The sequence below is a fragment of the Vespula vulgaris genome, chromosome 2 (genome assembly GCF_905475345.1).
Source record: "Vespula vulgaris chromosome 2, iyVesVulg1.1, whole genome shotgun sequence".
NCBI classification, from domain to species: domain Eukaryota; kingdom Metazoa; phylum Arthropoda; class Insecta; order Hymenoptera; family Vespidae; genus Vespula; species Vespula vulgaris.
In genome coordinates, this window is record NC_066587.1 from 18833562 (window position 1) to 18858589 (window position 25028).

At 44.1% G+C, this 25028-nt stretch overlaps 1 protein-coding gene across 1 annotated transcript in view; it reads right to left on the minus strand.

Moving 5' to 3' along the window:
• LOC127061541 (protein rhomboid) overlaps positions 1 to 25028 on the minus strand; it is a 232769-nt gene that overhangs the window by 49934 nt on the left and 157807 nt on the right. Inside the window, exon 6 of the mRNA XM_050988563.1 lies at positions 15818 to 15935. Coding sequence (XP_050844520.1) covers positions 15818 to 15935 — 118 coding nt within the window. The remainder of the gene's footprint in view (positions 1 to 15817; positions 15936 to 25028) is intronic.

Genomic DNA, 25028 nt, shown 5'->3' on the forward strand with positions numbered 1-25028 from the left:
GCTTCTCTTCGTTCTCGTTAAAGCGCAAAAACGTCAACGGCATTCGGTAAATCCCTCCTCTAGCCCTTGCAAACGCGACCGTTCGGTGTTTAAAGGGTTAATCGATAACGCAGTTATGACTACACACAGCGAGAATTTTGGTGTCGCTCGAGTGCGGCTATTTTGGAGCTACAATGCGTCCTATGTATTTGGATACTTAACGCCCGGTTCCTGTTATTGCACAGATCTCGTGACAAAAAGACGAGTGCTCTCCGAGACCGCAGAAAAGTTTCTCTACTTGGACGACTTGAGGAAAAAAAAACATAATTCGACAGGAAAAGACGTTATCTCTTAAAGTGAATCACTTTGGACACTTAACGAAGAAAATCGCGAAAATTTCGTGGCCGGGTAAAAACGAAGGGACGTAGCAGAAAAATTGCTTTTACGTGCAAAAGGTAGGAAGGAAAAGCTCGGAGAAGTCTCTGAAAGTTACTTAACGAAACTACTATCTCCGCAAGGGGGCTATCTTTAGCGCGTAAAGAAAAGTCTTGATCTTAGGAGACAACGAAAGCGTACGAAGGTGATACTCACGATCTTTTTAGAGGGGAGAGAAAGAGAGGGAGAGGGAAAGAGAGAGAGAGAGAGAAAAAAGAGAAAAATTGACAGCGGACCATTCGATCTCCTTCGGTATCCTCTTAAGTCGTCTACCCCCTAAGATCTTCTTTTCCGGCCATCTTATCCCTCTGCCTCTCGTTTCTCCCTCACGAGAGGTTTCCTAAATTTACTACTCGCGTTTTCATCAAAAACAGGAAACATCCACGCGCAGGGCTTCCAGTCCTTAGGTAAAGAGTCCCTAGAAGACGTTTTCGCTCCTCTTCCATCGACTCGGATACGAGGGTGATTCTCAAGCTGGTACACGCACGGGTGACTGCTAAGAGGTCGCGAGATTAGAACAAGGTCTCCCTCGATGTGGAGCTATCCAACCTTTCTCCGGCCCTTACACCCTCGAATTTCTCTTATTCGAGGCTAAGACGGGACACGGGGGTTAAGTGGTGTATTCGAGCGATATCCAAGGGCGGTCCTCTTCCTCCTTACGTCCGGAGGGAAGAGAGCGATCCTGTTTTCTCGATTTTTCCACGATTTCGCGCCGTCGTATCTCTCCTCTTTTTCCTTCGCCTTTCCACCATCTCCGTTTAATTCGATCCTACCGTTGTGTTTCGGAATGTCCTTCGGACGATATCTTCTAGATTAGTCGAAGAAAATACTAATGAGAGTAGCTAGCATCGCTGCTACGTCGACTCTCTTGCCTTCGTTCCTTTTATTTGGCGTAACGGAGAAAAGGACAAAAAGAATAAAAGCTAAGGTATCAGCGTTCGCACCGATCGACGCAGAGCGTAGTAGTTAACATTTGCAAAAGAGATTAAAGAAAGTTTCTGACTCGTGTACTTGTACAGCAACGTGGACCGATCGTTTTTCTAATCGACGTTCGCGTTAATAAAGGCGAACGAGTTGGACTTAACGGTCGCGCTTAATTGGAAAAACTTTTCGTGAACTCGGTTTGCTTGCTTTTCTTCTTTTCTTTTACTTTCTTCGAAATACAAATCGTGGAGGTATCCTAACGCCGACTAAACTCTTTTTATCTCTCTCTCTCTCTCTCTCTCTCTCTCTCTCTCTCTCTCTTCCTGCTCCTGTTTGACTCCCTTCTCGAAAGCTGCTCGTTTCCTTTGCCGCAGCACCATATCCCGTATTCTCTCTGCGGTAGCTCCGTGATCTCGAAAGCCCCAACGGAGTATAGCAGGATCAAACGAGGTGCGCCAGAGTATATCCTAGGCCACGGTTCGGCGCTTACCGCTTTCCGAAAGCTTATTGGACCTGCGTAGTTTACACTACCAAGTCTCGACAAGAAAAGGAGGGAGAGAGAGAGAGAGAGAGAGAGAGAGAGAGGCAAGAAGAGTCGAGTAGAGCGCCGGGGCTACAAGATAGTGTAAACCGAGTAATTCCTACGTAAGAGAGTGCAAGAGAGAAAGAGAGGAGCCCGCCGGCCGCAATGGCGTAGCTACTTTGCTCCTTCGAAGATTATACCCCTTTGGTTTCTCGACATTTCTTTCCGGAAATATCAAAAGCTCGAGAGAAACTTTTACTCCTGAATTACATCAAACTCTATTACGGAGAAATAAAAACGAATACATCTATATAAAAATCTATATAGTATCAATGTCCTTCGAAACGACGAAAAGTTTTGATCGATAACTCGCTTTCGGTAAATTCGATCCTCCTTTTCTCCTCTTTCGCATTATACTTTGCTTCCTTTCGATTTCTTCGAAAGTACGTAGTATGTAGACGACAACAAAAAAGTTTCCCGGCGTATCCGACGCCAGTGGGTCCGAGGAACTTGGCAGTCTTAGAAGCGATTAACGCGAACGCGAGAAGGAAAGCTCGAAAGTTTCCTTTCGGTCGATCGACCGAACTCACGATCGAAGAAGGTATCGTTCCATACGTTTCTTTTTAAACTGGCCGAGGACTCTCTGGCCGATCGTCATGGCCGATAATCTTTCCGGCGGAAAAGTCTGGTTATCGAAAAGCTCGCCGTGGAACAAAAAACTTTTATAGATTATTCTCACTCTCCTCCTTTTTACTTTTTCATTGGTTAAAGGCTAGAACTTCTTTCCAGCCTTTCTCGTTTTCTCTCGACCGAAAGTTGTACATATATTTTAGCCGAAAACAGGAATTCGAGCGTAAAGCCACGGTGGAAAGTAGAAGGAAGCTTTTTAAAGAAAATCCAGAGTAAGTGCGGGATAATAACGATATCGATCGAACGGTTGATTCGCGTGCTCTATTCGAACGCGATTAATCCTTGGGATTTCAACCACTAGTCTCGTCTTCTCGAGAAACGCAACGCGAGGAATAAAGAAACTAACTACTCGTGGGAGAGATTCGATCGAAAATGAAGAGAACGAGAGAAAGAGAGACTTTCCACAAATTTATGTAGTTTCGCGGGGAAAATGAAATTCGTTGTCGTTCCTTATAACGTGGGCGTGATCGCCTACCTAGTGGAAAGAGTAGATTATTCGCGAGGAAAGGAACGAGAAGAGTCCAAGTGTTGAAATTAACTTGGCGGAGTCGTGTATAATTGAACGACGACGAGGGTGGTGAACGTCGGACTGGTAGAAGAGGAAATCGTCGAAGCGGAGAGAGAAAGAGGGAGGAGGAGGAAAAGGAGGAGAAACGGCAACGACGACGATAGCCTGTAAGAAAGAGTAACGAGTTATGACAAGATTCAAGAATCGCTGAATATATACGCCGGAAATGTGCCGAGACTCGGAGAAGTCAGCCTGTGAATTCTGTGCGGAAGTCCGATAACAAGTTGAATAATAAGATGCTACAGCGATGGAAAGGACGAAAGATTTTGAAATAAAGTTCGGGAAATAGCTTGATAATTTCTTAGAAAAGAAATCGCGTCGCCGAGGAACACGCGATTTCGAAGGATCGCGCAAGAGGAATGAAATCGAGCGAGAAAGATTTCTTAAGCGCGACACGCGGCTGCTATTTTCCGAATGCTCGAATTTCCTTCGCTAATATGGATATACACCTGCGGTCTCGCAGGGAAGCGAGTATTTCGCGAACAATCGAATTTCCGTGTAAATTGGTTTAAAACGATAACCAGACTCGGGAATAAGTCCGAGGAAGCAGGTCGCAAGAGTGGTCGAAAGGAAAGAGAGGCGAAAGGCGGGGGTTGTAGAAAGGAGTAAAAAGTAGAAAAAACGTAAGGCGGCTTGAGTGGAGGATGACGAGGACAGAAGTAGCGGCGTGCGAGGGAAGAAAGGAAAAAAAGTGCAAGTGGAGAAAGGAGGGAAAAAAGGAGAAAAAGAAGAGAGGGAAAAGAAAAAAAAGAAGAGGAAGAAGAAGAAAAGAAAGGAAAAGAAAGAGTGGTCTGGTTGAAAAGAGACGAGGAGAGGAAACGCGATAAGAAGAGAGAAGGACTCCGGGAGAGTCCGAGAGAAGAAGGAAGAGGGTTGTGCGGTGCGTTGGGGGGAGGCAGGCTTGGCACCTTAATTAGACGAACGGAGGAGGGTCGAACGGAAGGAATAAAAAGCGAGTAAAAAAAAGTAGAAAGAGTAGAAAGAGGAATCTACCTAAGGCGAGGCCGATGGGGTGTATTAAAAGGAGAATGAGAAGCACGAAGAAGCGGAGGCGGGGAGAGGGTGCAGGTGGAATGTCGCTCGATAAAAACGACGACATCGATTCTTTTTCAACGGCAAGTGGCGACGGCACCAAGCTCGACGTCGTCGTCGACGTCGACGCGGCGAATGCCACCAAGGGGGGTTGCTTGGTACCACCGACCTCCTCGTCGTCGTCGTCGTCGTCGTCGTCGTCTCGACGCATCACGCACTTAGTACGTGCCTCTCGACCGCCGCCGTCGCCACCATCACCACCACCACCACTGCCGTCGCCGTCGCCGCCGCCACCGTCGACGCTGCCACCATCATCCCCGACGTGGCGCGTCGTGAATCTTTAAAAAGAAACGCCTTCCGGCTTCTCCATACTTAATGCTCGTTGCGCTAATCGCTCAGGAAATTGCTGTCTCGAACGGAGGAGCAACCGTTTTTCATGAAGAATAATAGGCAGTCGTGGATTATACAATATTAAATAATCAACCGGCTATACGTAACTACGCTCAAAATTACAACTCGGGCGACCTCGCTCTCTACTCGACACTGCTGCTATTTTTTAATTAAACGAAAGCGAAATATTACCTTTAGCTTCCTGCAAGACTTTCCATCTTTATTTTTTCTTCTAATTATTCATTTTATTTTTCGCTCGTCAAAGATATCGGTAGATCGTTCTAAGCGTTTACTTCGACGCGAAACGACGAGTCTGCGAGTTTCTTTGTAGAAGAAACGACAAGAAGAAAAATTCAGAGAAAGATAAGGAAAACAGACTCTCTCTCTCTCTCTCCTCTTTTATCCTGTCAGGCGACACGCGCGCAAGCAAACACATTCCTGTTCGTCGCGTCGTGTGCGTGCCCTCGATCGCGACATATCCTATCGACGATCGTACCGTTTTCTTCGATACTATTCGAGTGACGTAAAGATCGCGAAGAGAAAGATATCCAGCTAAACATTTTCTTTCTCTCTTTTCTTTAATTTATCGTCCGTACGTAAGCCATCGTCGTGCATTTTTCAAGTGCAATTCGAGTAACGAGGTAACGGGAACGCTCGATGTCATTCCGTGCGTGATACGTGTAGTTTGATCGGGTATCGATACCTCCTCCGACGACTTTATAGAATATTAAATCGACGTTTCGAATTCTATGACGAGCTGGAATACGATGAGCCGTTGCCCGAGTAACGCTGCTATACGGTCGGGGTCCAGGTACGTTGTACTTTTTTACGAGTTAATCGCGAACGATCACCTATCGTAAAACGAACGAGTGTCTCTAGGCGACAGGTTGAGAGAAGAGGCGATTTTCACGAGAAGAAGAACGTTCGCTCGATAAAACTTCCGTACAAGTACGCGTTGTAAGTATTATTTCCTATAAATCGACCTATCCAACGACGGAATCTTATTGCCACGGACCTAACTACGTTCCCATCGTTTTCATCGATCTAATCTCTCGAAAAAATATAAATGTATAAAATCACACGCGTGTTTATTTAAAACGCGAGTATATTAGCAACGAGTAATTTCGAGTATCTACGTTTTCGCGATTCCATTTCGTTTGAATCCGAAATAGATGAAACGAAAGCGTATTCCAATTAGAAGTGCAGATATTCAATGTGGGAGTTAATGGAACCGCGAATAACAAGTATGATGAAACGTCGAATCTAATTTTTAGAAAATTACTACTGACGTCAAAAAAAAAAAAAGAAAAAGGAAATTAATACATTTTTTATCGGTATTCATGAGGATTTAATGCTATATGAAATAAATTAGCGACGAAATGGTTGCTAACGCTCGAAAATTTCTCTCTCTGTTCTCTCGATCGTATAATTAAATTCGGTCGACGTAAACGTTTACCTCGATGGACTACGATATCTGTTTCTTTAAATATCTCGCTTTGCTTGAATTTCACCGAACTGTTTGGTAGATAGTAATTAAAGATAATATTGAATCGAAAGAAATTCCTTCACTCGGAAACGAACGTACATTTGACAATTTCTCGATTAGATCGATTGCGACGAGAAGAAGGTTAAATAACGAACGAGCTTGTAAATGAAACATCCACGTAAAAGAGTGCGATACGAGCTATTCGTTGTAGTAGAAACATCAAGGTGATAATCGAGCGACGCGACGTACAAACGTGGAAGACGGTTTATCGTTGATCGAATCGATTCCGGCACGCGGAAGCGTGTAGGTTGATATCGATGTTCGCGCGATCGATGCTAGAGAGCATCGTATTCGAGTCGCGAAGAGATAAACGCGGTCTTCCGATAAGCCGATCGACTTTTAAGGGCGCGAGGCGCCCTACGGCGACGATAGATCTCTCGGCGCGTACTTTCACGAGCTTTCTCGTCGGCCGATAAAAACCTTCTCTCCGGCACTTGTACCTCGCACTCTCTAAATTCGGAGAATGGGCTTCTGGTCTCTTTCTCCCGAGGACACGCGCTCCTAATGTGTTTACATTCGTGTATCAACGAGGTTTCACGTTACTCTCTCTCTCTCTCTCTCTCTCTTTCACCCAAAGAGGGTGTCCTCTTTTTTTGAAAGAACTCGAGGAAAAGCAAAACACCTTCGGAGTTGGTTTCTTTTTCTTTCGACTATCGTCTACTCGTCGACGCGTACAACGCGATATACTCCTTTAAATCGTACCTCGACACTTTTAACTCGCTTAATTCCAATCATCTTTTTTTACTAATCGCTCTACGTTTCCCGCATAATTATATATATATATATATATATATATATATATATATATATATGCATAAGCGCACGCACACTCATCCTTTTGCCGCATTTCACGAGAGGAATTCAGCCGAGCGTATTACAGTTTTACTCCCAAAGGAAATAGGATTCTCTTAATATCGTTACGATTATGTCCCCAGTTACCGATGGTGATATCCCTGGAATATCTAGCAAACTTTCGCGGGAGCGGAGAACGTCCGGTATAATCATCATATCAATTACCGAGAAATTTCGACGTCACCTGATATCCCCTGTCCATCTTCCATCGGGAGGATCCGTGCTTTTAGATATCTATTTTCGGTACTCGAGCGTTTTCATTATCCGTCGATTAATCAGAGTCCCCTAAGATTATTTAACCGTTCGTTAGTAACGGTTTGATAAAAATTATTAATCGTCAAACGACTCCCTTAAATGGAATTTTCCGTCCTTTCTCGCAACAATTCTCTCGTAAAATAGTTTTCCTTTTAACGAGAGAATAGAAGGAACGAGTCGATGAAAGAAACGAGTTTTCCTCGACGCTTTTTCTTCGAACAGAATTTCGTAACAGTATCCACTATTTGCCAACTACGCGACGCTATAAAACGTTATTGTTATCGTTAATTAACAATATTAATAATTCTATTGCGAGATATATACATACACGGTATTTAAGCGCCCACGCGTTGCGACAGATGTAATCGATATCGATAACGGAATTTCCAAGCCAGTATCTTGCGTTGCACGCGCCCACGAGATATTTATCATCGAAATATTAGTCGCACATGAGATGGCACGTTCTAAAAGCACGAGCGAATAATAGAAATTACGCAAGGTACGATAAAATAAAGCGCGGCAGACCGGTCGTTATTTCGACCGTTCGAATTACGATCTCCGATCGTGGAAAACATTTTATAAACGCCGCGATTTGCATGAACATAGTTATGGACGCGCGTAATTTCGGATTATCGCCGAATTTATATATCCGCTGGAATTCTTGCGCATTGCGTGCAACGCGTGGATGAGTTGTTATGCAAAAATAGGAAGAACAATGATATTATATTACAAAAAGGTCGAATAATAATAATAATTAAACGCGCTCACGATTCTGTCAAATGCGGAAGATTTCGATGAAAATGTCAGAAGAAAAACTCGTGCGCGAAACAGTGCGGACGATTAATTTTCTAAATCGCGTGCAAAAACATCGTTGGATATCATTCGTAATAAGGACGATGCCATTCAAAATGGCATTTAACGCGACAGAAAATGTCGTATTCTTCGTGAACGTTAAAAAAAAAAAGAAAAGCTCGAACGGTGTCTTGAAAAAATGGATTTCTCTAGCGAGCGAGATACGTTCGAGTGGAAAGCACTCGATCTTCTCGATTATTTGAAAGAGAAAAGGAACAGGGGTAAAAACAACATTGGAAAGCACTCTCTCGACGAACACGAAACTATCTCGAGTGGGGCGCGTCACGCTTGGAAAATTTATTAAAAGAGGTCGAACTATTTTTACGACTCTTCATAGAAAGTTATTTCCCGAAGACTTTCGAGTGCCTTGCAATGGAAAAAGTTTATGTTTATAGAGCTTTGTACCGCGGTACGGAATCCTTTGACTTTACATGTCGCTCGTTAGAAAAGTTATATATTCCTCGGAGGCCCTTCCTCTCTGCGCTTCTCTCTTTTTCCTTCTCCTTCTCCTTCCTCTTCCTCTTCTTCTTTCTGGGATACCTAGACGGGTTACGGAAGAAAAAAAAGGGAGACGTTTGAAAAATGTCCACGCTTGAAAGTCGTGCAATTTTAAGAGACACTTTTCGTCGCCCATGTCGCACGTACGTACGAGTACCTACCTACCTATCTACCTCTATACACGAGCCGCGAGTTATAGTTCTCGAGAAAATATATTCCTCGCACGAACAATAAACTCGTTCGAGTCGGAGCTTCTCTTCGATCCAGCGTTTAACCGTTCAATGGGCGAAGCACCCGGATGCGGTTTCCTGGGATTTACCGAGTACTAAATAACGAGACCAATAATGGGCATAATAATGATCGTCGCGATGAGATTATCGAAATTGGAAAGACGCCAAAGGGCCGACCCCATAGAACCCTCTTTTTCCCGTCCAACCGAATTTGTGTCCTCTCGAGAGGGAAGGATCCCCCACATCTCTTTTTCTCTTTCCACCTCGTATTTTACGCAACCCGATCGTTCCCTTTGTGTACTTGCCGCGTATTGTGCTTTTTGACGAAAGCTCGTAAAAGCCATGAAAACAAACGGGGATAAAAAGAAAAAGTGAAAAAAAACTCGGAAAGGTCTGCTCCGCTCTCTTTTCGGCACCTACGTATTTCCCTTTCCACGACCCATCAACACGACGGTCAAATATTCGAATTGCCAAACTTTCGGCTAGAAAATCAATCGCATAATCTCGATCGGCGCTATTCGAATCCAATGATCCGAACGAGCCACGTAATCCGAATTTCGAATTGGCAGAATTTCACAAATGCGCCACGGGACGGTGAAACGCGTTACTACAATACATCCCTGTCGAGTTTAGAAGGCTGGGATATCTAACTACTCTACGCGTACACGTAGTCGTATATCTATTGGAGCGAGCGAGCGAGCGAGCGAGCGAGAGAGAGAGAAAGAGAACAAACATAGCCGCACAATCACGAGAGCTCGTCCCATTGTACCGGTGCATATCGCGCCTCGTCAAATTGATGTTTATTCAAGTGGCTCGCGAGGCGAGGAAAGGCGAGGAAACGCTAGCGCGCAACCTAAGGGCGAGACGTTGACGCACGCGCACGCGCGCGACAACCCAAATTTTCATATCTATTAAGATTTCGACCGAGATTTCCAATATTGATTCTTACGTCGCTTCGTTACAACCAACCACCTCCGTCGCGATACAAAGTTATTCTCGATTTGACGTTTTCTTTCCTACGAGCGAAACATCGGTCGATTATAAATAAAGAACGGTCGTTACGACGCAGGATTTACGCGACTAATTAAGTTTCGGAACAAACTTGAAAGCACCGGAGGACGAGAGAATGGCCGCCGAAGCTCTCTTAGTACAACGGACGACTCTCTCACGGTCCTGGCTCGTTCGAGCATGGAAACGCAGGCGCGTGTGTCCATCCTTGTCGTTGTTGTCATTATGGTGATAAGTGTGTATGCGCGCGTGTGCGTGTATGCGAGAGAGAGATAGATAGAGATAGAGAGAGCGAGAGAGAGAGAGAGTAAAGCGAGCACAGGTGTAGACAGGCGCACGCCCCTTTGTATTTATGAGCGTTGTGCAGCGTCAGAGGCGAATGCACGCGGATGACACAATATCCAACGATATCAAATTGATGTTTATTCAAGTGGCTGCGACACATAAACGACGAGGGTGCCGTCCTACGAGCATTACGCATAGGCTTGCGTATACTCCGTCTCCGTTCGCCTGTGTGTGCATTTGTGTAAGTATGCGCGCGGGCATGTGGGTGGATGCATACGTACGGTTGCAAAGCCGTCGTTCACGATGCAACCAGTCCCTTCCTATACCTCCTCCAGCAGCTTCTCAGTCACTGTCAACGTCCCTCGCCACCGTATGTTGCCACACTTCCCTTTGCACGCTTTCAAGGCAGGGAGAGAGAGAAGAGAGACGCAGGTATGCGAACCGACGGTAACACGCAGAGCGCACCGTCCGCCTCGAGACTAAAGATGCGCCGCGGGGAGTGGAACTGTCAAAAGTAAACGCGCGCCTCTTTGCCACTATCACGAAACTTCCGCCTCGCCAAAGGCACGCTAGTACGTTCCTAGTTCTATAATCGAGGTTAACCAATTTTAGGGATACCTTTAAACACGTTGCTTTGCTTCGATTTGACTTCTCTTATCGATGGAAAGAAAAAAGAAGGATCGATGTTAGACACTATTTTTCGCTTCGTTAATGACATATACGCACGATTTCTTCTACCGAGAATGAAACAAGAAATGAAGGCAAACAGGAATTTTTCTTTTTTTCACTATTTTCTAAGCGCACGTATTCTTGGCATCATTAACTTCTACGCACGGAGAACCGAGAGAGAGAAAGATATGAAGATAGTTTCCAGAGCCGTTTTCGGTGTTCTAAAATTTCTCGTAAATTCTCAACGTAGGTACTGGATGGGCGTACACAGTAAGGAAGGATAGAGAGAACTCGGGAAGCTCCTTTGAGATTTCATTGACTCGAGAGAACACGCGGGAAAGTTTGCTTTACGTAACGCGTGGTATTACTGGCGTACGGATTTGTGTAAAGTCAGCTTAGTTAGAGGTGTTCGAAATTAATCCTCAGAATTGCGAATACGTAATGATCTATTATCACGAATATCGTATTATAGGCTATTCGCGATATCGCGCTTTACGCTTTTTTTTTCAATTTCCATGTTATGACGATCCGAATAAGAAGAGAGACTCCTAGAACGAACCGTACCGTCCTAGTAGATTTTCTGATACGAAGAAGTTAAGAAAGCGCGACGAGAAAGAGAGAAGAGGAGTAGGGGGAAGGAGGGAGAGCCGGACGCAAGAAAAGAGGGAAAAGAGGCAAACGATCCGTATAGGTAACGGATAGGAGGATCCGATCTTCGCGTTGCGTCGAACGAGACCTCTATACTCGACACGCTTCCAGTCAAATTCCTATCTACGGACTACGACGACACGGCGAGTGCACGGTCACGGATTATGCACAAACGACGAGACGCGTATCCACGATACGCATACGCGCGTACTATTCCTACGTAAAACACGCACTATCGCGGAATAATAATTGTTTCGCTAGAAAAAATGCGCTCTTAGCGGAACAAGGCCGATCGTGCATCAACCTGCATTTCTTTCCTCGTCTCCGTAATAACTCGAATCGCTAGGAACAAAGTATACCGTTTTCTTTACCGTATATTGTTCTGTTTCCCTTTTCCTCTCTCACCTCCTACTTCTTTCCACTCTCGTTACAGTTATTACCCCGTCGTAGTAAATTATAAAGTTGCAGTTGCAGGAGAGAAAAAAACCGTGCACGTTCTGGCATCGCGACTCTTGCTCGCGAAAAAGATTGAGAGAAAAAGAGAAAGGGAGGGGGGTGTAGAATAATACGTACTTTTTATCATCGTTAATGGTACTTTTAGACCGTGAAAATTTACTGCGATTTGTTTGTTACAATCGGTGGCAGTATGCTACTTTCGAAGTAACGACTTTTCCCTAACGGAGTAGAAAAAAGAAGTTTTGAGTAAAATATTATCTCTCCCGTGGCCACGGCCGAGAGCACGGCGAAATTACTATTTTCACGGACATAACGGGGTTGTAGAACGCGTTGCGGATTCTTCCTGCTTCGCCAATTTCGATTATTCTTCGATGGATTAAACGAGCAACGTCGAGCTCCTCGAAGGAACAAGTCCGTTTCCTCGGAGCAACTGTTCCGAGGCTAGAACGCGACGATGCGCATTTAAAATCGAATTGGGTTAACTCGTTGTTAAAAGGAATAAAAGAGAAAGAGAAAGAAATATTCAAAGCTTCATAGAAAGTGTTCAAACTTTAAGAATACTTAATTACTACCTCTGCGGCCTTTGTATTTAGAAAGCGAAGAGAACTTTAAGAGTAATATTGTAATACTCGTCTAGCTGTTATTGACTTTTCTCCTAATAGGCTGTGCTGCCATGGATTAAATGAATATTTGTATAACTACGTTCAACCTGCCAAATGAATTTCTCCTTCTACGAATGCTCCTTTCGCGATATTTTTTCGCGATGTTATTTCTTTATAATCTTATTAAGAGATTCAAAAGACTCTTTGCGATTTTTCTTCGCGAACAAATATCTTAACGACCCTCTTGATTAGCTTTTCTTCGATGTTACCTATCGAATAAATTAGTATTACTGATATAATTTAGTTCCTGTCGATGGGGAGAGACTCGTTTTATCTTTTTCGTCCCTCTCTCTTGTTGCCCTTCTTTTGTTAGCGAATCTATACGTTCGGATCCCATGGAACATCACAGGGACAATGGAATAGACGTGTCCGCGAGGGATTGTCGTGGATTTCCATAGACCCTACGGCGTCAAGGAGATCACGACAAACGCTTCTGCCGCGCGTGACTCTCTATATATAACGTTTTCCACGTAGTTAAGTATCTTCGATCCTTCTTTTAACTTTTCGTCGAAAACACTACACGCATAAAAACTAAAGTATATTGTTAGAGAGGCGGAAGGGGGAACGATTTCGATCGCATTTCCTTTTCTCTTATCGATTAACGCCGATCGAGCAAATTTCTAATCGCCCGACCAGCCGAAGCTTTTTCCACTAGGTAAAGCCATATTTTTCTCGCAACGGTAAACGAGCCCTTAATATCCGTCCTTCCAACGGTTTGCAGTTAAGCGCGACTACGACGTTCGCTCCTGTAATATCGTTCCTCTGTAACGAGGTTAGTTTAGTCGGGGAGTAGTCGGATGACGGTGAAGGGGTTGTCGAGGGTGGCAAAGAGAGAGGGAGAGAGGAGGGGAGGAGCAAGGGAGGTCGGAGTATAGATAGGGTCGCAGCTTGCTTCGGAAAGGGAGCAGAGAACTAGCGATAGGGAAGGAGGAAGAGAGATGGGAACGGTTGGTTCCGTCCCTACGTAATATCCGGCATCCTTATCTCAAGGTCGTCCTTTCGCTACAAACCAGAAATCCGTCTGTCCTCGCTTGATTTCTATCTATCGAAGAACTTTATACCTTTGAGCGAAGTTCGTTTCAAGCTTTAGAATAGAAAGAGCGAATTCAAAGGACTCTTTGACCTTCTAAAGGATTAATGATCGACGCTCTTCGAGCCGTGGTAAAGAAACGAGAACAACTGATAACAACCGATTCGATCGTTCCAGATAAAATTTTCCTCGAATAATTGTTTCATCGCCGCCGTATCAATTCGAGAAAATTTTTCAAAGTGAGCGAAAATGAAAAAAAAAAAAGAAAAATAAAAAGGAAAGGAAAAGAAATCGAAAAAATGTGGATGAATAAAGTAGAACATCGTCACGTGGACGTAGCCTCGAGGCTAACGTTCAACGTACGACGAGACGATGTAAACTACGCCGACGGTGAGGAACGAGTTGTAGAGCGCGGAAGCGGAAGGTGGATGAAGATGGGAGGAAAGAGGAAGAGGAATATGTATCGATCGATAAAGCCTCACGGTTGTTTAGATAACCGTGTATTCGCTACGATATCGATACGATGTAAACAGAGAGAAAGAGAAAAAGATGCAGGAAGAAAGGAAAGAAAAATTGAAGTAGAAAAGATAGAAGAAAAGGCGGGTAAGAGAAAGATAGAGATAGGACGGCTAGAAAGAAGTAGGATCAAGATTATCGATTCTCGAAACGAGCAAAAGAGACTCTCTCTCTCTCTTGCCCTCTGTTACCAGCGAACACCGGCCGACAGAAAGAAAATATGCGACAGCCAGAAATAAAGGTCTGTTCCGCACGAAAGATTACCGGCTTTCTCCCTTTACCGATATGTATACCCTTGAGCGAGAGTCCTTCCAACTCGTTCGTCTCTCCTTCTTTCTCTCCGTTGTTCGCGTTGGCACGAAAAGGAAGAAAGGAAAAGGACGAGCGAAAGGCACCGTGGCACCTTCGACCCACACGCTCGTTGGAAAACGGTGCGCGCGAGAAACGATACATCAGCCCTCGGTCGAGATAAAAGTTTGCCGCCGCTCATTGCCGCGAAATATGGTGGCAAGGGATACTCGAGAAGCGGACAGCGCTAGTTATCGTATAAACAATATATTCTACAGAGTACGTGTGCGAGCTAGGACACCTATGTACACGTAGTCGTCTTCCTGCTACGTATTCGCGTTACCACCGAGGCAAATATTCTCGGCGCTATTAGCAGATTTGTTAACGTGGCTGCGTTACTGTTCGGTATATCTGTTTCTTAGAATAGATGAAATATAACCTTTTACTACTTTCCCTTCGCATTTTATAATAATACGACTAAACGTATATTTACAGCAACTTTTTCCTCGAACGCGTAATACGAAACGGAGGTAATATAAAACCGAGAAAAGAAGATCGAAGAAAAAGGTAGAGAGCGCTTTCGAAAGTAAACGCGCAAGATATTTGCGTCGAATATACACGCTCGTTCATCAATATTAAATCTCGAATTTAATTACTACCGGTCAACGTTCTTCCGGTCGTCTTAGTCGTCGTTTCTCCTTTCTTCCTCCAGGTGCATCTAGATTCCAATCCCAAAGCCAGTTTTTTTCCTTTGGCATTCCAAACCTCGAATATCCGTATTCGCGTTCGGATCGATCGTGACTGGAACGTTAACACGTTGCACGCTCGAACGACAATCTGCTAATTGGTTCGCTCGGAGAAGTTCTTCCCTTCCGAGCAAAGGGAAAAAAAAGTTCAACCAAATAATAGGAAGAACGAAATCTCCATTAATTGGTAAATTGATACGGTATACCAACGACGTTCTTTTGCCGATTGTGAGCGCTCCGATAGGGTCCGACCGTTGAAACCTTCGTCGTTTGCCAATTTAAAAAAAAAAGAAAAGAAAAGAAAAAAAAGAAAAGCTGGATTTTAACTCTTACGTCTCGCATAATAATTTATAAGCGAAAATAATACAGTGCGCGAATATAAAAGTAAATAAATAAACGAACAGAAGGGTATAAAAAAGGTAGGGTAAAAAAAAAAAGAAAGAAAGAAAAAGCAAGTACCTAATGTCAGGTCTTCTTTTCGCGTATAGACGAAGGTCTACAACCTTCAAAGCAGCCACGTTGACGGCACTACGTGAATTCGTGGACGCGTAGGCGAGACGGTGGTCCATCCGTGTATAAATTAGTCTCGTTAAAATTTTACTAATCAAGGCTCGCGCGTGCACGGTCCAAGATCAAAGAGCAGTCCGTCTATATAAACACGGTGCTCTAGCCTCTGTACAGCATGGAACGCTCGTTACAGACTACGGATTACTCTACTCGCTTCTACCCACTCACCTCCACGAGGGTGATGAGAATGATGAAGAGAGGCGGTGGACAGCACGTATAATGGTCGGCGTAGTATTTTCGGTCCCGTTCCTTCGTCAAGAATTCGTCGCCGATCATCCGGACCATTCTGAAACGAAAACATTCTGATTAAAATTTGCTCTTGCGACACGTCGCCCATTTTTTTATTTTTCATTTCCTTTTTTTTTATCGGGACAAGTAAAACCCCTAGAAAGAGAGCAATTCCAAAATTGGATTGGATCATTATCATCGTTCGGATCTCGACATAATTGTCTTGCTTCGGAAACGAGAGTCGAACTTCCAAAATTAATCCTTAGCCCGAAGGGGCTTTTCTTCGACTAATCGCCGGCGTTCCAAGGATTTTCGCACGAAAAGGCATCATCCGCTCTCCACCTCTTTTCTCGTTAATCGTTGCCAGGGGTAGCGAAATAACGAGGAATTAACTTTCTCGTGCGTCTCCCGGTACACCTCCATCCACCCACCCTCTCTCTTTACGTTCCACGGTACGCGACCGAACGAAGAAGAAAGGGAAAACATTTTCGAACAATTACGCGCAACTTTTGCCATCGATCGTTTCCATTACCTTCTCCTTCCAATACTCGAGTAGTATACCTTTCCTTTTGCCCTACGGCCAGTGAAAACGATCGCGGAAGGGGTCGACACGTCTGCGTTTGCGAGTTCATTGAAATCGCGAAATTTTTCTCCTCTTTTCACTCTCGTATCTGCATTTTAATTAATATATCGAAAAGAAGAAAAAAGAAGGAAAAAAGAAGATATTTTTTTTACGCGTATGAAAATAATTTTTTCCAGATATCACCGCCTTTCCATATATGATGTATAACGGATACGAACAACGTAATAATAAAAATTATCTCGAATAAAAAGAGAAAATACGGGTACATAACTTTGTATAAAATATTCACGTAATTTCTCATAAATTGGCCTCGGTACTTTTGATAAGGGAACTAAATTATACCAGTTAGAAAATAGTTCCTTCAATTTTGCTGTTGGTATCTCGCATAATGTTATCAAAACATCCGCCAAAAGTTACATAACTCGCTTTGTATTGTGCGAATTCAAAGAATATAAATATACAATGGAACGAATAGTTCTTGGATCAGGCTTCTCTTTGAAAAGCATTGTCTTAAAAGTAAAGAAGTGCTCGAGGGACTTTTTTTTTACTTTCGGTCGATTTATGATATGAATGAAAGGAGAGAGAGAGGAAGAGACAAAGAAGAAAAAAATGACGGTAAGATAAAGCTGAAAGAAAATGGACGGGTAACAATAAAAAAACTCTTTTTGAAAATGACGGATCTGTTGGATCGAACGATCGAAAATACATATATAATATATGGATGGATTGGATGGATGGGGATGGATCAGAAGAGAAAAAGGAAGAGCGTAGGATTCTCTCTTTTACGGCGTCTCGAACGCCTCGCTAAGGAAATAAGTTTCGCACGGCTTTCGCAGCTTTCTTCTCGTTGGTTCGTCTCTTCGTTTTTCGATTTCCTCTGTCGAGTATCGCCGTCATCCGCACGCTTATTTACTCGCTTCGACGCGGCATAAGCCGCGGTCAGCCAACGTCTCGCTCCTCGATAAAACACCATCGATCTTGCGAGCGAAGCGACGACGAACATCGATAATACCTACATACCCACCCCCGCGCGCTCACACACATAGAGAGACGGGTACTCGCGCGATAAAAACGGGTCAAAGCACGACCTAGCGCGCTTCCTGGCGTACATGAAAATCTCGTTATGTAAAAAGCCATTTCTATTAAATCGGTTTCACGTACGCTTAGAATAGCACCTCGCAAGCGCTACTAGTAACAGCTAGCGCCACTCGTAAGCGCGCTGAACAAGGAGCGCTTTCGCGCGCTGCAAAAATGTCGATTCACCGGCTCGATGCTCGCTCATTTTTAATCGACCGCGATCATAACGAATTCAATGCTCGTTCGTTGAATCACCTCGCGTATCTACCATCTACAGATATTTCGTTAAATATCAAAAGGTTTTTTTTTTTCCCCCTATTTTTTATTTCCCTTTATTTTTTGTCTTTCACTTCCCTTCCATTCGTCAAAAACTTTCATCTCTTTTTTATCCCGCGTCTTGAAATTTTTTTACTATAGGTAATTGCCACTTGTTATTTGAAAAAAATCATCGATACGAGCTCGAATCGAAATGAACTTTGATCGAAACGATAAAGTCTACTTCGTTCGAGCAAAAAAGAGAGAAAGAGCGGAGGGGAGAAGAGGGAGACGGGGTGAAAGGAGCTCATATCGTTCATTTCGGTGCGAGGATATAAATGCCGGCAATAAATCCTTTGGATCGAAGCCATGAAAAAAGAAGTCCAATATCGCGTTCGAAAGTCTGTCTCATCGGGGTAATAAAAAAATTGGAAGGTAAATTCTAGGAGGAGGGAGAAGAGGAAGTTAGCAAAGGAGCAGAAGAAGAGAAGGGGATCGCTCGCGCGCGAGTCGACTCGTACAAGCCGTATAGCCGTTATCCCCGATGCTATCTACTACCGAGGAACGTAGAATAATTACGAAGAAATATTGGCCCGTAACTCAGTCCACTATCCATAATATCTAGCACGTTTATGGTGCCGGAGATAAACTGTCCTTCCCTCTTCTCCCTTTCGTCCTCTCCATTCTCCTTCCAAGCCTTTACTATACCAAAGGCGTCACCCTCGGGAACGACTTTGCTTTCAAATATCCATACGTATGTATCTGTATACGTCCGTATATACGCTACCGCGCGCGCGCGCGTATGTGTGTAATGCAATATAGTAAATGTATATATCTATGTATTACATACGTTTCGATTCCTCCGCGGTTCTACAACCTGAACGAAGCTCGTCTAGGAGGAGACCGCGTACTACTAGCGTAATAATATACGATATAGCTTACTTCGGAATTTATACGTCTACGTGTCACGAAACACGATAACGAGCGTCCGTGCGCCGTACGGGGGTGATCGGATAGCTCTCAAGGGCGTAATTAGTCGCGAAACAGAAGCCATCGAATTACCGCGTCGGAGACGAAGCTTCGGGGCCCTTCCGCATCTACGTAGAGAAACGTACTCTCGCATCCTTCTTCCTTCGAGTCCCGATCCACGAAAGATTCAACCTTTTCCTTCTTCCTACTGCTATTTCGAATTTATTCGTTATAGACGTGTTTCCTTTTGCACGTACGGCTATTGAATATGGAAGATCCGGAGTGTCAAACCCTGTGTCTGACTATACCCGGTACCTCGATCACTGCCAACGATCGTGCTATCAATTTAAACTGTCATTTCAATTCTCCTTTTCATATTATTACGTTCGGCAACGTTATGTCTGTCCGATTTTTCTCTTTTTCTTTTCTCTTCTCTTCTCTTCTCTTCTCTTCTCTTCTCTTCTCTTCTCTTCTCTTCTCTTCTCTTCTCTTCTCTTCTTCTTCTTCTTCTCTCTCTTTTTTGATCTATCGACGAACAATTCCTATCTCTTAAAAATGTCTACTAAATGTCTCGTTCTCGGAGAATTTTCATGTAGGAGCGTTCGAAGGAACCTTCGAAATACCGCGAGCATTGACTGCGAAAAGGCGACTTGCTTCTTTTCTTCCCGTCCCGTTAAAAATGTTCTCTCGATCATATTCGAGAAATCGAAAGACACGTTCCTCGAATACGGATGAAATTTCTTCGATAGGTACGGTCGGTCGAAAGAGGACGAAGAGGAAGAAAACCTTCGAGCGTCGAACTGCATCGAATCCCTCTCTAACCGTTCTGTCTCGTACATATAAGAGAGCCACGTTGGAAAGAGAGTTTCTTCATTTCTCACAACGTCTTCTATCCTTATCTCTGGTGTGCAGGACGAAAGGAAAAGGAAGGAAGAAACGAATGAAGGAAGGAAGGAAGGAAGGAAGGAAGGACGGAAGGTAGAGGTGAAGGACAATGGCGTTCGCATTTGTAGCGAGTCTTCTTTCTCTACCATGTACATGGATGCGTCTCCTAGAGAGATATATACATAACTCTATTGTCTCCGGAACTTCCCGAGGCGTTCCTTTTTCCTTTCATTTTTCTCTCTATCTTCTTCCTCCTTCTCTTTTCACAGTTCTCTAAGAGGTACAACCACGAAAGACGACAGCAACGATATTATCAAATTGGTTCCACGCGAGTTTTCCGTGAAGCGTCTCTAGAAACTTAGGAGACTAGCGCATTCTCTCTTTCCTTCCTTCCTTCTCTTTCTCTCTTTCTCTCTCTTTCATTCTATGATCCGCAAGAGGAAAGTAAGAAATTGACCGTAGCGAGGAGTAACCGAGTCGGCAACGACTTTAGCTACCTACTCGACCTATCGCGTCTAATTAATCCGAGTTGGAAAAGGGCTTGCGTCATCGCGAGACCCTTCTCGCGATTACCGCTAGAGTAGCCAACTTTGACCCTCTTTTTTCCCATCTCTGTCTTCCCGCCCCTTACGTTTATTCCTTTGGATCCTTCTGGTAATCATCAAAGATTATGTTTCGTATTTATCCTTGACAAAAGAGATGAGAAAGAGAAGAACGGTAATTATTAATTATTATCACCGCTATCGTACCATAATCGGACTAGATTTTTTTTATTTCAAGAAAAATATAACATTTCTACGGAATACGAAAAACGTTTTCATCGTAAAACACTAAAATACATGATTTATTTCGTTTCCTGTACCGTTACGTTCGCCGGTAGAGTTAATTATGATTTAAAAATTCAAATCCCAAATATCCCCTTTTATTAACTCAACATTCTCTAAATTTGTTCAAGTCTTTTTATTGGGTTTTTTTATGGGTTTTTACTTCGCCCGAAGTGAGGAATATGGCAACGTCCTCGTAGAAAAATATCCGAGAAAGGTAAGAAGCCCTTAAACCCTATTTCACCGAGGTACGATCAAAAGTAATTGTGAAACCCCTCGTGATCGTCGAAAATCGTCGCGTGCGGATCGAGTGTAGATCGTCGGAATAGAATACGCAAGGTGCTCTTGCCCTCTGCTACGGCGCGTGTGTGTGTCGATATACAAACGCACGTAAAATACGTATATACCAGCTTTTAACGTGCACGCGAGCGCTAAATCGGAAGGAAAAAACGCGACTCGGTTTCTCGTATTACGCGTGATCGTTGGACGTATTCCATATCGCGTCTATCGAACGAAACGTAGAAATAGGTTCGACGATAGATGGATGGAAGAACGAAAGAGGGAAAGATTATAAGATAGATAGTTTCCGCGTGAAGGATGCGATGAATGCTACGGTATATAACTGTTCGAATTATCGATGCTAAAACAAACGATCGCGGCAAATGTAAGATTTACGATAAAACGTAGTAATACCGTTTCTATCACCGTTCGGAAACGATCTTCTCTTTATCGAACGGAGGAAATCGATGGGTTCTAATAAATCTTGTTTCGAAGAACGTAGCAATACACGTTTCTCGACTAGCTCCGATCAATTTTTAATACGTCGCTTAATAACGGAGTGCAATGTTATGCTCATCGCGTCGCCGTATTTGAGATAATAGAAAAACTCGGAATCGATTTTGTAGAAAGAAAGAAAACGCGGGATGACGAGGCGAGAGCAGGTGTCTATATGAGCATGAAAATTGTCCTCGGTGTGAATTTTAGCGACGATGATCGCCGAGACGTCTTATCGTGATATCGAGTTTTCTTTCTCACACACACACACACACACACACACACACACACACACACACACACACAAGCGCGCATACTCGCGCACAAGAGGACGTACATACACGTAAGGGGACATGCTAAGAATGCGTGGCGTCTCGATCGCATCGTTCGACCACGCCGTGTGTGTGCCCGAGAATGCATGAAATTGCGGCTAGATCGTGCCGTATTAGATTATTAGAACTCCTCCAGCGTATATACGGACGTGAAACCCTCTTCCTTCTTGCTCGACACTTCCTCCCTTGGCTCCTTCGCCGTCTCTCGACGCCCTCTATACGGCCATTCCCTTATAGAGAATTATGCGAGGGATTCGCGCGATAAATCAAACGCGTTTCGAAGCTCTCTTCCGATCGTGTCCTTCGAGGGAAACAAGATTTTCGCTTGGCCGATCAGAAGACCCTTTAATGTTCCGATTGAGTTTCACGATGCAACGATCTCGAATCCCTTTCGTCCGACGATATCTACGATATCAATCGTTTTTTCTCGAGTTTGTGAAAATCGACTTTTAAAAGCAGAAATGTCGAAATCATCGGAAGCACGGAGTTTTTACCGAGTGACACATTTGCCAGTAGGACAATCGTGCTACGAGAGGAGGAGAAGAAGAGAGAGAAGAGGAGGGGGCGAGAGTTTTCTCGAGATAGAGGAAATTGACTTCTGGCAGGTAGGGACGCGTGCTCGGACTACATACGGCGACGATAATGCTGTCTGTACCGCTGTTGCACGTCGTGCCATAAGTTCGTAAACGTACTTCGCTTTCGAGCCCCACGTAAAAAGCTCTCTTTCTCACACACACACACACGGCTACTCGACGCTCGTACACCTGCAAACACTTTGCCGAAATCAACGATAGCTGCTTACCTCCTAATCTCGCCTCGACTCTCTCGCATTCGATGAAAAGCACGCTCGTCCTTTCGTATCGACCCCTCTGCAACGCCGCTCTCCTCCCTCTTTCCTTTTTCTCGAAAGAGAGAGAGGTCAAATGAAAGCTGATATCTTTACTTGTAAAAGCGAAAACAGAGAGAATTCGATAGAAAAGCTTGCGAATAACGTTTGATCAAACAAATTGAGAACGTCCGATAAGAACGCGTTCATCGGCATTGATAGGAAACAATCGGTCGTAGCACGTAGAATACTGATCCGCATGTATCTCACGCTTTCGCTTTATTAGGAATTTTGTGAAAAGCGTTTCGTCTAGTTGTCCGAACGATGCCTTTGACAGCATCCTATTGAAAAGTAGCAACAGCAGCAACAACGATACAGCGAGAGAAACAAAGAGAGAAGAGAATCCTGCGATTCTTGCAAATTCGCACGATCAACCGGTCATTCCACTCCCGTTAACGATCCGATTATTCTTTCCTCTTTGTCCCTTCCTTGCCTTGTGCATCGTTCTCTCTCTCTCTCTCTCTCCCTCTCTGTCCCTCTGTCTCGTTCTTTTTAATGAACACAGCACTTTTATCCCGAGGCGAAATAGCTTCCCCTCTCTCTTGCTCCCTTGAGTTTTTACCGAAAATACTTCGTCATCGCGTCGAACGTCAATTTGTCTAGCCGTCGGAGACAGACGCGAGGTATGGCAATATTTTTTTTTACTTTTATTTTTTTCCCCTCCGAAAATGCAATCCTTCATAGGCAAATTGAATCGAGCCGCGGATTTGTCAAGCCACGTTATACTTTTACATCCCTTTCCGCGTTTTCCTTTTATCCAAATATAAAAATATAAATCTAATGACAGAAAGAGAGAGAGAAAGAGAGAGGTAGGGGGAGAGGCAGATGAGTAACGATCCAATATGGATCACGTTTAAGGATCGAGTGATCTTTCGCTACGGAGAGACAGAGAGAGAGAGAGAGAGAGAGAGAGAGAATGAAAAGTACCAACGGAACCAAAGGGACGAGAGAGCGAAAACGAGAAACGGAGAGAGACAAACAAACGCAAGAAACGTAGTAAAATTCTTCATACTCTTTCGTTTCTGAGACACATGGAAAGAGAAAGAACCAAGTTAGCCAGTAAATTGCCGAAGGAACGGATCAAAGGATCGCCTTGCGTTTCTCCCTTCGGCATTTTCTTCTTCTTCTCCTTCCTACTGTCACACCGCGCACTCTCTTACCGTTGCGCGCAAGATCGGCTCGAAATATCAGAATATTCAGATACTTTCTGGACACGAAGGTGCACTCGAGCGTACGGAACTGCCTCGTAAGAAGGACGAAATCCCGAAGGATGCCTTTGAGAAATAGTTCCATCCATCCAATCTCATATCCCTCCGGCGTAGCTTTTGCTACGTACAAAAATTCGATGTATCGGGGGAGTACCGTCGAGCCAGAGAGATCTCTATCTCATTGAAACGATTGTACCGGAAATTCTTATAATTTTTTTTTCTCTCTTTTCTTAGCTTCTTCTCGATCTCGTCCCTATTCTCGTCCACCATTCTTTTCTCGTTATACTCTTGAAACATTCGGTAGAAATAATTAGATACGATAATTACAATTTTCCTTGTACATACCGTTCTCTCGTCTTTAAAATAAACACACCTCGCGCTTGACGAGTCGATCGAGCGAGCGAGCGAGCGAGCGAGCTAGATCGATCGAGCCTCGATAGTTATGACTACTTGTTAACAGCTGGATCGATAAAGTAAACCAAGATTTCGATATATTTTCCTACTTCTTTCGTTTCGTTTTGAAAGTTATATCTTGCTTGCATACGCGAATATAGACAGATATATAAGAAACCGCTATACCATCGATATCGTACAAATATTACATACGGATATCTATTTCTTAAGCGAAAAATATCAGTTTCGAAGACAAAGAAAGGGTCAGACGGTGAGTTCCTTTCGATAGAGTTCCACTTTAGTCGCGTTCTAATGTAAATAATAAGAGAGCTATTGGTCGGAGGAACTTGGCCGAGGGCGATTCGAGATAGAACGTAGTAGTAGCTCGGCTGGCTCGCGCGATCGTTCGCATAGTCGCTCGCATAGTCGGTCGCATAGCCGACGGTATGTCGCAGTTGCGGATGGGGCGGTTAAATCGGCGCAAACTCGGCCGATGATGTACGACCGTACGGTAAACCATCACCGCCGCCACCACCAACAGCACCCACCCTCGCGCTTACATAGACGTAGAACACGAACACAGACGCACTCGCGTAAATACGTGGGGACGTACGAGAGCGAAGCAGAATCTACGACCGTCCCTTACCCTTCGCCGGTAGTCCTTCTCTTCCTCCTACGTACTCTATATAATAGTACACGTATATATCCATGGCCCTTTCCACAGACCGCATTCCAAGCCCGGCAATCCACGCTAATTGTCGGCGCACCAAAGATGCGCGACACCGAAAGCTCTTTATCGAGTTTTTCATCCCTTCGTTTGTGATTCATCGCGATGGATCGAACTATCTTGATCCTTTTATACCCCTCTCGCGCATCTCGATCCACCAAAACCGCCAGGCACAAACGTGCTCTTCCATTCTTCCTCGATGCCGTAGAACGAATCATACAGATAGCGACTATCGGTC